The sequence below is a fragment of the Eulemur rufifrons genome, chromosome 29, assembly GCF_041146395.1.
Source record: "Eulemur rufifrons isolate Redbay chromosome 29, OSU_ERuf_1, whole genome shotgun sequence".
NCBI lineage: Eukaryota > Metazoa > Chordata > Mammalia > Primates > Lemuridae > Eulemur > Eulemur rufifrons.
This window is the reverse complement of record NC_091011.1, coordinates 36,512,941-36,525,554: the sequence shown is the minus strand read 5'-3', so window position 1 is coordinate 36,525,554 and position 12,614 is coordinate 36,512,941. Positions and strand designations below refer to the sequence as shown.

The 12,614-nt window shown below is 34.7% G+C and overlaps 1 protein-coding gene across 7 annotated transcripts in view; it reads right to left on the bottom strand.

Moving 5' to 3' along the window:
- Positions 1-12,614, bottom strand: part of DGKB (diacylglycerol kinase beta) — a 569,068-nt gene that overhangs the window by 479,890 nt on the left and 76,564 nt on the right. For all 7 annotated transcript variants that reach the window (XM_069461465.1, XM_069461460.1, XM_069461461.1 and 4 more), the window contains one exon: positions 5,734-5,887. In XM_069461465.1, coding sequence (XP_069317566.1) covers positions 5,734-5,887 — 154 coding nt within the window. The remainder of the gene's footprint in view (positions 1-5,733; positions 5,888-12,614) is intronic.

Genomic DNA, 12,614 nt, shown 5'->3' with positions numbered 1-12,614 from the left:
TTGCTCGCTGATGTATCCCCCAGCAGCTTGAACATTAAGTGATACACTGTAAGTGGTCAATTTTGAATGAATGAATACTGAATGTCTTACAGTTCACACACTCCCCTTGGATAGGACATGTTTTGTATATTTGAATAAAAATACACATGTTGTTTTCTCTTCTTGGATCTCTTTTCCCACCCTTTCCCACCAGTACCTGCCCCATTTCCCTGGATAGCTCTAACTTACCCTGGATGACTCCTGCAATGGTGCACCCCACCCCCTAATTCCTCCAGTCTTACGTGGGCACCTGTAAGCATTTCAGTGTGCTGTCTACCTAGTCAGCTCACAAGTAGATCACAACATTTATTTTATTATAATATAAATGATCACACAATTGTCTGCCTTCCTGCTTGACTTTAAAGGATCCTCAGTTTTCCCTAGGTATTCCTGGCATTTAATGTGCTTAAATAAATGGATGATTGGATGCATGAATTAATGAATGAATAAAATGAATAACTAAATGGCACAACTGACCAATTAACTATTAATACATGATTTAATTTAAAGGGTGCTTGGAAAAACTTCTCTTTCTGTCTTATAAAACAACTAATAAGAAACAACAACAAAAACTCTTACGCTGACCTGCAGCTAATACGAGACATTTTCTATTATAAATTCAACATTTTGGACATTGCAGAGCCCAATAGGAATAAATGAGTGTCTGAATTATATTACAATTCTCTTTTAATTTCTATATTCTTTGAGAAACTAACAGCTACTAACAATTGCTCTTAACTGCTGTGCTATACAAAATGAAAGATAATTTAGCTGAGGGCAGTTAATTCCCAGAGTGCCTGTCTGTGTGGAGCTGGCATGGGTGGGCGTGAGGAAGGGACAGGGATGCCACAAAAGGCAGATGGTGTGTCTTTTACAAGCGTGCCAGCATTGCTTCCCAATGGCACTCTCTAGGTATGCCATCTTATTCATCATTGAATTCCTGGTGTGGAACACAGCGTGTGCTTTTTAATTACAGTGAAGCTTTAGCCGAGGCTGTAAAGAGTTGGGTTTTGCTGTGGAGATAAGGGCAGAGGAAACATCATACAAGAAAGCACAGAGTCCTGAGAAAGCAGAGCAGGTTTAAGTCACAGCAAATAATTGGATACGAAAAGGGTCTGAGGTGCATGGGGCAGAGAGACAGTGAGAATAGGGCTACGGGCAGATCTATAACCTTCAAGGGATTCTGCTTCAGGTTGTGGAACTCAGACTTCACCATCTTCTTATCTGTATTGCTCAGTCCCTGGAGTCCCATTAAGGTCACTTCAGGAGGGGGTGTCTCAAAAGGTGGAGGTGATCAGGACTCCACGTGCTCATCTCTCTCCTGCACTCACTTCCTTCATCAAAGCAACTCAGCTTTAATCAGTTTTATGTATGAAGAACTTAAGTCTGCTTGAAAAAACACTTGACAAAACAAAAAAGCACTACACTAGTTGATAGTGAATGACTAAACTCAGAAACCCAAGGAGTCTTATTTGAGGTTTCTGTTTAAAAGAACATTTTGGAGCTGGGAAGCCAGGGCCCAGCCAGGAGCCATGCTAACTGCTAGTCTCAGACACAATTATGAATCAAACCATGACACTGGCAGAATGTTTAGGAGGAAGTGGTAGTGATGAGTAATAGAGGGCATGTTGTGATTAACTAAATATGAGGCGTGAGGCAGTGGTGGATAAGAAGGTCTAATATTTTATTATTGGGAAATGGATAGATTCTTGAACGCCATTCACCAAGAGAGAAGAGAGTTAACTTTCAGACACAGTTTGCTATCTTATGGGACATCCAGATGAAAACCTCCAGCTGGAATATAGTAAATATATATTCTTTTTGTACTGAAGAAATAGTTCTGGGTTGTATGGGGAGTAATTGAGGCATTTTATGTCTGACAGTGCCTATTTTTTATATGATGTGAAAAAAATGTCGTGTGTTGAGACTGAAAGGAAAGAGTTGAATACACTTAAAAAGGAGATTTGAAAAGTTTAACATAATTGATCTAGGGGAAAGTGTCAATAATAAATAATTTTTACAAAGCTGAAGAAGCATTAAAGTCATGTAAATACTGGGTATTAGAAATTTGTAATGGCAGAAATCTGCATATTTATGCAATTTCTCTCTGGTTATGCTTCGTGTTCAAGTTGTAGAAACTGAAAAATGAGATTGTAATATTGACTCATAGTTGAGGGTTTGTAAGACAACTGCAGAAATACAAAGGCTCTAACTGCTTGAAAAAGTCTGTAAAGAGAGTAGTTCAAGGTATGAACTATAAACGAATGAAAGTAGGATGAGAAAGTGGTCATTGAACTGGCAGAGGTGAGAGACTACAGACCTGGCATTTACCATGAGGCAGGAGAAGTATGAGAAAGCTGAAAAGATAATTGCTTTCAGGATATAGTCAAAAATCAAAAGTCCAGTATAGAAATAATACAGGTAATCTTATTTCAAATAAGAGGCACTATTTAACATTGTAACAAAGTATTTCACAAAAATAAGTCATACATTTCATGAAATATCAGATGGATCATTAGGTATTGCAAGTTAAACAAAAGCCAGCTATACACATGCACACATTCAATCACACACAATATTTACACCTACATATAGTTATTTTTTTTTAATATTTATTCCATGTAAGCTAAATATTTTACTGTTACCATTTCTCCTATATTTGACTAGCAATCATTAATGAGAATAAGATTGTTTTCCTTTTTAGTTTTGCTTTTCATCAGGAAGACCTTATTTTTCAGCTGGTATATGGAGTAAAGAATAGCTATCATACTTCTGCTGGTATTATGTTAATAAAATATGGTGAATTCTAACAGGGAATAAATGAAGATTATAGCACCTCTCTGTTCAAAAGTAATTTATGATTTTTCAACCACAGATACATCTTATTATACATTAGATAACAGATTATTGCAAAGGAAGTTTCTAAAAATAGAAAGATATTTTTTAGTTCTGAGTCAAGGCTACCTCAGCCCTTAAAAATTTTATTGTTGTCTATTGTCTCTCCTTTCTCAGTGGGAAAAAAAAAAAAAAAAAAAAAAACCTCTCAAAGGTAGGTCTGAAACGAATATAGGATTAGAAATAGTCCTAGAAAGGACACTATGCACTTATTTCTAAAATGTGGAGTCCAAGCTTTGAAAAGGAACCAGAGTTTAATTTATTATTGCTGCAGGAGGGTTACACAGCCCATATTTCTTTCAAGTAGCTCTGTGTGATTGTCCCAAATGAAGTACAATCTGTTCTTCCTTCTTTTTTTCCCATTTTGAAATCTGATTTGATTTTTACTCCTAGTAATTCTAACATCTATTTAGTACACAACATATGCTATTAGAAGAAAAGGAAGTTTGGGATTTAATTTCCTTACAAAGCTACCTAAATTATTAGAATTAGTCTCCTTCTTCCATGTCTGATACAGTTATTTAGACAGACAACATTATCGAAAAATGTTCCCTCTTGTTTCTCAAAAGCCAAGGACGGCATTACTTCATGTAAAATTAAATAAAGGACAACTTTGTTCTTTTATTCAATCTAAGGTATGTGCAATGCATTTATAGCATGAAGCGAAGAACAGAGAAGTCTCAATTTCTAGATCAAAGTAAAGAATTGCCTCATTTTAAAATGTTCAACTCACAATGCTATTAAGTCCTGATACCCCACTTTAAGGACAGATGAGTTGAAACTCATTCAGGGAAAAACAGTGAGTCTGGTGAGGCTTCTCAATCCATGATAGAAAGGGAATTATGTAAGGAATTAAAAATATTTATAAGAAGAGAAAAATGATGATAAACATATTAGTCATCATATATATTGGAGGGCAATCATGTGGAAAGTGTATGCTTGTTTTAAAAAAGCTTGTACCAACATGTGATTGCTTTAGGAAAAATATGTTACAGCATTAACAGAAGAGGGAGCAACGCTCAATTCTGTGGCTATTTAAATAAGGCTTGATATTGTGGACTTTTCATCAGATTGTCTAAGTTTTGTTTATGGCTTAACCACCTGTTTCTTAATTATATGTTTTTAAATTTTTATTCATCAGGATGTTGGTTATTAAACTTCTCATCCCTTTACCAACACTTCTATATTCTGCTTTGTGATATTAGGGCTGGGACTTTCTAGACCAGTGCCTCTCCTGGGATGCCTGAGCTCCTTGCAGGGGCTTTGTAAGGTCAAAATTATTTTTATAATGACAGTATTAATAAGATATTATTTCCTTCCTTACTCTCATTCTCTTATAAGTGTACAGCAAAGTTTTCAAGAGGCTCCGTGACATGATATAGTAACAGAAACACAGAAGCAGATATGATTACCCAGCTTTCTTCCATAAAGCCAGGCATGAAAGACATTTGTAATGCTGTAAAACAATGCCACCGTTCTGCCTAATTTTTTTGAAAACAGTTATTTTTCATAAAAATAGGTTATTATGGTTAACATGTAATTGGTTGATTATGGTTATTTTTACACCGTCTCACCTTTAATATGGTAAGTGTCAATAGGTATCACCTACATAAACAAAAGCGCTTTCAGGTCCTCAGTAAGTTCTAAGAGTTCAAAAGAGATCAAAGAATGAGAAATGCTGTGTAGACTACATTCTCCATTGTCGGCAGATTCCTGTTGGGTTCATAGGGGGCATGAGAGGGAAAGAGGAGAAGAGGACAGGCTGGTTCTATTAGGCAGCCTGCTCTTCTGTTGATACTCTCCAGCATTTCAGCCCATAGCACGTGGTTCCAGTAGCAATAAACTTAATCTCTAGCTTATTTCTAAACCAACAAAGGCACAAGGAGGTCCCCCCGACAGGATCTGGCAACGGCCATGCTGATGCTCCCTCATCAGAAGTCTGAGTTCCAGGGCTGTAGGCTCTTCCTTGAATCCCAGAGCTACCAAAGCCAGACAGAAAGCCAGCCAGAAGCCCGAGGGCTAGATGCTAGGCAAGGATCTCGCCTCAGAACTGAGTCCCAGCTCCAAGTGGTCCATCCTCCAGGCTTCTGAGTTTTGATTACTCCAACCTAGGGGCAGCACATGCTTCCTATGGTTCTATCCACATTATCTCAGTGTTCTCTTTTTGCTTTTTCAATCCTCCAACACCAATTTAACCAATTTCCTATTTTATATTCTCTTGTACAGTACAGTGAAATTATTTTTTTCCTAACTGGAAGGAGCTTGCTACAACAGGTATTAATGTATTTATACATCTCTAAAGAAGCTACCCATAATGAGAGAACCAATCATCTTTATGGTGACAAAAATTTAAGGTCCCTAAGAGAAAAATAAAAACTCTGTTCTGGGCTTACAAATCTAAAAATGTGAAAGTATATTGGTAATTAACAGATACTAATATTATAATTTCTTGATATAACTGCTTTGTGATACATTTACAAAGATACAGCTATCTATATTTATCTAGCTATTTAATAATAGTAGTTATCTAAATTTGATAGAAATATCTCTTAAAAACTATTACCTAAATATAGAATTCCAAGACAAGGGAGAAATAATGATAAATTATATTTTCTCTAACGTTTAGCTATTATTATACTGGAGACATTTAAAATGATTTACACAATCTTTGTGTGAAAGTATAAATCCTGCAACAGAGACAATTTTTAAGAAAATCATCATTTCTGTTTTATAAGAATTTTATACTCAATTAGCCTTTGAAATTTTTACTGTTATAAATTTTTAAGTAAATAAACTTACCACCAGAAAGGAGAGCAGGCTTACTTTTTACCATTGGACTAGAATGAGGAAACTTGTTGCTAAATGACATGAAAAGGTGTGCAGTGAAATCATCAGGAAGCTCTGCTTCCAGGAATGTCTTCATGAATAGTTTGAAACCTTCAAAATCTATCGTCTGAAAAAAAAAAAAATTTAAAACATATATTTTAAGATCCAGCCAAATGTTAAGGTATTATGCTATGTTCTAAATTATTAGTAGCAGAGATGTCTTCAAATAATTTTTTACATCCAAGTTTACAATAAGACAGTACCTATTTGAGAAATAGGTTAGGCAGTCCCCAGGCTAACATGGGCGATGGGATGTATGTCTTATCTGTGGTGGTGTGACAAGAACAGGAACTTTCCATATAGATATTTCTATTTCCACAGTGTCCGTGTGACCTTAAAGAATTTACTCTTTGAAAGTTAGTTTCCTCCTCTGTACATTGAGAATATTATTCCTGGTTCCCACAAAATTGTTGTGATGATGAAATCAGGTGATTGATGTGAAAAAGCCAATACAGAATCATATAGATCCATACAGCAGGCACCCAGAGAGAAAGGAATTTTCCATCTCCTTTGCTTGTCATTAATGGTGATTACTGTTGTGACAATTGTAAAAAGAAGTTAACATCAACTTTTCAACTAAATACTTGATATAACATTTCAAAACTTCATATGCAAACTTTCCAAAGAAACATGTTTTAAGAATCTTATACTCTCTTATTCATTGCTGAACTACAAATGATTAGACATTTATCTGGAGAGAACTGTTCTGGCGTTGAGGGCCACCTCACCCACTAGGGAGAATGGTGATGGAAGACACCTTCTAACCTCAAACTAAATGACAGTGTTTCGCAGGAGCCACATGAAGCACTTGGTTTCTCCCAGCAGATGCGGGCAGTGGGCCAGGACTGTACTCCTGCCTGCAAAATTGAGGACAAGTGTGTGGGTACTTTGGGGACAAAGGCAAGTAAATGGTACTGGTTTGAATTTGGCCAAAACTCCCTGTGTTTGCAGAAGCAACTATTCATGAGTGTTTTCTGGGAAACAGATGTAGACCACGTAGAAGAGAAGGCGGTGGAACTCTTGGGTCCTATCCAGGAGGGCATTTGAAAGGACTAGAAGACCTACAGAGAAGAAGCTGGAATAAAGCCACATCTGTGCAGATCAAGAGAGGGCAAGGGAGGACATGCTTCATAGAGAACCCTTGAAAGGCAATTTTTTCTTGCCCAGTTCAGTGTACTGAGATGAAACTAAAAATAGAACAAAAATGAAATTTGGCAGACTGATGCTCTTAATTTTGTTCAAATTCCTGGCAGGTGAGAATAAAATTAGTTCCCTAAACTGATATTTTGGAATAGAAAAAGTCTGCTTTTTCTCTGTAACAATATTGGGGCAATGTGGTGGAGAATGACCAATTTATTATTGTGCTTTTTGGGATAAGCCTAAAATGGAATATGACATGTAGGAATACCATTAGAGAAAGTAAATTTTTATGGAGTAGGTCATGTGCCATTTAAGTTCATGTACTATGTTTGCTTTTATACCTAATATAATCTTAAGCAATAAAAACAAAAACAAAAACTTTTCTTCATTTATTAATAGTTCCAAGACTCTGCCTATACCCTAATCTGACTGTTTTGGTTTAGTTTAGTTTTGTTTTGCTTATTCATGCTCACAAAAGCCCTTCAGACATTTACATTGGTGGCAATAAAAACACTTCATTTTCTTCCATATTTAACAAATCACCACCACCACCACAGAATATTGTCAATTCTACTAGTAAAGTGAACTACATAACTAAAAACTATGAGTAATATAACAATATAAAGAATAGCCCCAGGTGGGAGAAGTACTTCCAAAAACAATTTGCCACAATGAATGCAGCCAACGTTTCAAAATATGAAAATAAGGCCAGTAGTTAGTCAATTATATCCAAATAATGTTTCCTTCAGCAAGAACACTGACTTTTACTAATAGGGTTCCTTAGAGATGATCTATTAAAGAGGAATAATTCACACTCACTTGGATGAGTGATCAACAGTGATAGATAATCCCTACCTGTATGAAGGCCCATTAGGAACTAGAGTTGATTTTATTGCAAAGTTACAGGAAGTTGTAAGGATGAAAACCTTCATCGGCATTGTGGTTAGAAGCAAGGCTATTTATGGTAGCACTTCTTCCTGTGCCCCAAGTCTTTTTAGTCAGCATTTTGTTTAACAACATGACAGATGACAAGGAGAATGGTCTTTGACGTCAGACTACCTGGATCAACTCTTGGATCCAACAGTACCTGTGTGACTGTGGACAATTTATTTAAACTCTAGGTACCTTGATGTCTTCATCTATAAAATGTCAGTAATAGTAATTACCTCTTGCTGTGCTAGGAGGATTAAATGATTTACAATTTTTGAAGCACCAGAATGCTATCTGGCACATAGTAAGCACTGTAAGCAATTAAATATAAATAATATTTGTTTAAAGAATCATCATTTTAAATGTTCAGCATTCCCAATCATATTTGAAAAATAAGCTTCAAAGCATATCATGTTATGTGTTTTCATATGCATTTATTATTTTTGTTCAGAAAGCTGGTATAAAAACTTCTAAAAGGAGCAAAGGACTAGAAATTGCTGAAAGTTTTTCCCTGGGTTTCCTTTTGGAATATTTTAAAACAGCTATTTCTAGCCCAGATCTTAACTTGGTAACATAAGAAAACCAAAACCACCAATAAACAAAAACAAAAACAGAGAGTTCAAAATAAAATCCTTTCTTTCAAATTCCAATATCTCTACTTGCCACCTGAGTGATATGGGGCAAGTTTAAAGAAAGAATGCTTTAAAGAAAAGAATGCCAAATCCCAAATGTGCTCTTTACAGAGCCTTACACAACCCACATAGAACCTTATTGAAATAGGTGCCTGTGACTTAACAGTGAAAAACAGAAAAATGGCCAAAGGAAAAATGAACTCAAATGTCTAGCGTCCCTCCTAATAAGCAATATATTCCTCCTCAGCCCTTCTTTTTCCAGCTCTCTGGAAGGCTTTCTGAATTTTCTCAGGTATAACTCTCACATGCTCAGCAAGCAAAACTTAGCTTAGTTTTATTTTCTGACAGCTCTAGACTTTAATTTCCTCCATGTAAAGTGACGTATGAGATCAATCGTTCAGGGTTGTTGTCTAAATGTAATAAAAATTGATGCATAAACCACTTAACATATCCTTGGGCACATAGTGTATAAAAGAAATACAATAATAAAATAAAATAAATAAGTAAAAGGAAGCACTATCTTGAGCTTAGATGGATTTTTTTATTATTATATTAATTTGCCTTTTTATTGGTCCAGAAAACTATAAAGTTAGCTGCATCTTTCCAAATCAAAAGTTCAGGTTTTGTATGTCTTAGATACTTTGTTATAATTGTTCTGTGTTAGGCAGCATTGGCAAATAAATTACTGCTTTCATAAAGCAACAATTTAAAAACAGATATTTACTTTAAAAGTAAAAGCCTATTGCAGATATATAAATAAAAGAAAAAATTCCTCTGTTTTTAAATGATTTCTACAAGATATATTAGTCACTGTTGAAATTTAACTGACAATGTAAACTTCTTTCTTGAGCTTTTTCACCATGTTTTTAAAAGTAAAACTCCTTTCTCCTACATTTTCTGGCATTACACACAGCTTACAAGGTTGTAAAACCTAGACTTCATTACAGCTCAAAATTAGCTAACTCAATGTATCCAATTCATTGAAGAATTGTTCTTCAATGCCTCTCCTGGTTAACCCATTCCCTTTATTTTCTTGTTAGTAAAGCATTTCAAATTCTATGTTGTCCAAATTATTAGACATTTCTGATAAATGAGATGTTCTCAATCTATACATCTTCCATAATTCATGACTTAGACGAAAATTTCCAAATTTGGGTATCAGACTTTCTATTGCTGTCATGTAGCAGTATTAGAATAGGCTTTTGAAGATTGTGAGCTTTAAATAGAACGAGATAATTTATAGGCATATCAATGAAAACATTAATGAGAAATACTGGGTCAGACTTAATTGAATGAGTGTTCAAAAATCAAGTTGCTATAAGCACAAACACACACATGCATGTGCACACAAACACAAGTTAAAATTTCAAAAACTGCTTTTTCTTTCATTTTTCTTAAGAAGCAGCCACAAACTATTTAGGGAGATAACAGAGAATTTGTAAAGAATACAGACTGAGCGAGCTGCTCAGATGTTGCTGCCAAATTGGCACAAATTCAAAACACATTTCTATATGCCTTTCATTATTATATCTGACCATCTGGATCCTTTGTTTTTAAATCCCTGATAATACTAAAGAAATAACACTAGTATTCATCCGAGTGGATTCAAAGCGAATGAAAATAAATGTCATCAATCTATCATTACTTTAATTTCTTTTGGCAGTTTTGGGTTGGGGATTTGCTCATATTCAGCACATGTTCGTTGAGCACTCACTCTGTACCAGGCTCTGTTCTAGGTGTTGGGGTAAAGAGATTACTAGAATCCAAAAAAATCCTTTGATGAGGAAGCTTATCTTCTAAAGAAGAGAATAAGAAAACAGCAAAATAAATGTGCTAAATGTGCAATGTTTGATGGTCTTATGCACTGTAGAAAAAATGAAGCAAAAGATTTATATATTTGGGACTATGTGCTTGCTGTTTTAAATTTTATGATCAGAAAATGAGAAGCCATTCTTTGAATAAAGATTTAAAGGTGACAAAGGAGAGACCTTGCATGTATTTGGAGAGAGAACAATGCAGATAGACAAGACAGCTAGTGCAAAGGCCCGAGGTGTAAGGTAGCCCCTGTTCTAGAGGAATTTGTATAGGAGCCAGTGAGGAGGAGCAGGCGACTAGAGCAGGAGCCAGGGAGGACTTGAGTGGGAAGAAATAAGGTCAAAGATTCAATCTTTGGTGTGCGTGGACTGGGGCAGATCGTATAGAATATTAGATCATCAAAAGAGATTTATGGCTTCAACATAGAGTGAGAAGAACTGTCATTGGAGGATTTTTAATAGGAAAACACATGATCTGACTCATATGTTAACAGGATCACATGACCATTATAACACTCCTTTGTATCAGATAAAAGATAGTCCATGTTCAGTTTTTCACATTTTTCTAGCAAACTTATATACATAATGAATTAATAAATGACCTTTAAAATACAAAAACAAATCATCGAGCTATTATAGATTAAGTAACTAACCTATAGATTAAGTAGCTAAAGAAACAAACAAGCCATCTATCAACAAGTGTTGGTTGAGGGCCTATATGTGTAAAGTGCTATTAATATTTTAGCTACTGAGCAAAGGAACTCTGATGAAATGAGGTGACAAAATTATAATGTAAATGAGCCAGAGGTTTTCTTTCAGCATTTTCCTTTCAATTTTGCTTTCTAATTTATATCATTAAATAAATATGTTAAATTAAAAATCGATGTAAAACCGCTGAGCCAGACTATATATTAATATATTAAATATGCAGGATAGCTAACTTTCTGAGATTTCAAACATGTATTTTTGATATGGAAATACCTTCAGAAAAATTTATATTTTTAAATATTTCATTTCTTATCCTTATCTTGTATTGCAATTGACTTTTTATTACTTCAAATTTCAGAGAGTGCCTTGATAGTCCCCTTAATCTATTATGTGGCAACTTCCTTTAAAGAGTGAAAAGTGTGAAAACCTTGAATTTTAATTTTTAAATTAGTTTTGGCAAATGAGAAATATTTTGCCACTTCAGAGGCACATAATCCATTAACTCTAGCTTTTACCTAAATCTAGCATCCTCTCAGTAGAGAAAAAATTAGAAATGTATTTTTTAGTAAAGATGGGAAATGGCAAAAAAGATAAACAATGTTACTCAAAGTATTTCAGTAATTACAAAAGGCAAATAATGCATTAGAAAAATTTTAAACAGAATATTTTTACCATGATTTTCAGTATGTCTTGTAATCAAGGGTCTGTATCTAAATGTTTTGTACTTCATCTGGAACCTATTTTAATATGGTGTGACACTGTCTTGTCTATTTTTCAGTGTTAGCACAAGAACAGGTTTGAGAGTTACTGAAACACACACATAAATGTCTATCTTTATCTTCTCCTTGAAAAATAAAATCCAATAAATATATCTTGAACACCTATGCAACATTATTTCAATTCATATCATAATGTCAGTTTTTAATTATTTCTTACTTATATATCCATCTTTAAAAAAATGTCCAAAAGGAGTTCTCTTAATGCACACATGTGTGCAGGCAGATTGACACGTACAATTTCTCCTTCCTGACAGACTACACGATCCAACATGACTTCGCATCACAAAGTGTTTAACGTGGCTTTTACATTTTAAGTCCTCATTGTATATGTGAGGTATGAACAATGAAATGTCAAAAATGGCAAAATTCGACTCAAAAATCTCTCTGTAGGCAAGCCAGCAAGGAAGAAAATTGATTCAGGTGGAATGACAAAAATTTGTAAAATGGAATAAATTCAAAAACTTCCCAGCAAAAATATATTCTATCACTTAATCTCGAATGCTATTATTTCAGAGTATCATAGATTATGGCTGTATATTTAATATTGTAGCAGATTAAAACAAAACAATATCAACAGAACCAATAACAACAAAGTGATCAAGGGTTTCAAATACATACTACTCTATAAGTTCTGTTCTTTTTAAGCCATCAAGGCCCAAATCTACCAGTGTTAGTACTGGGAGAAATATCAAGTTGAGAAGGTATACAAAACCAGGAAATACTCCGCTAAAATGTAAGAGTGAGGGACTCACAATTTACAAATGGGTCAGGGAATTTATTATACTAATTAT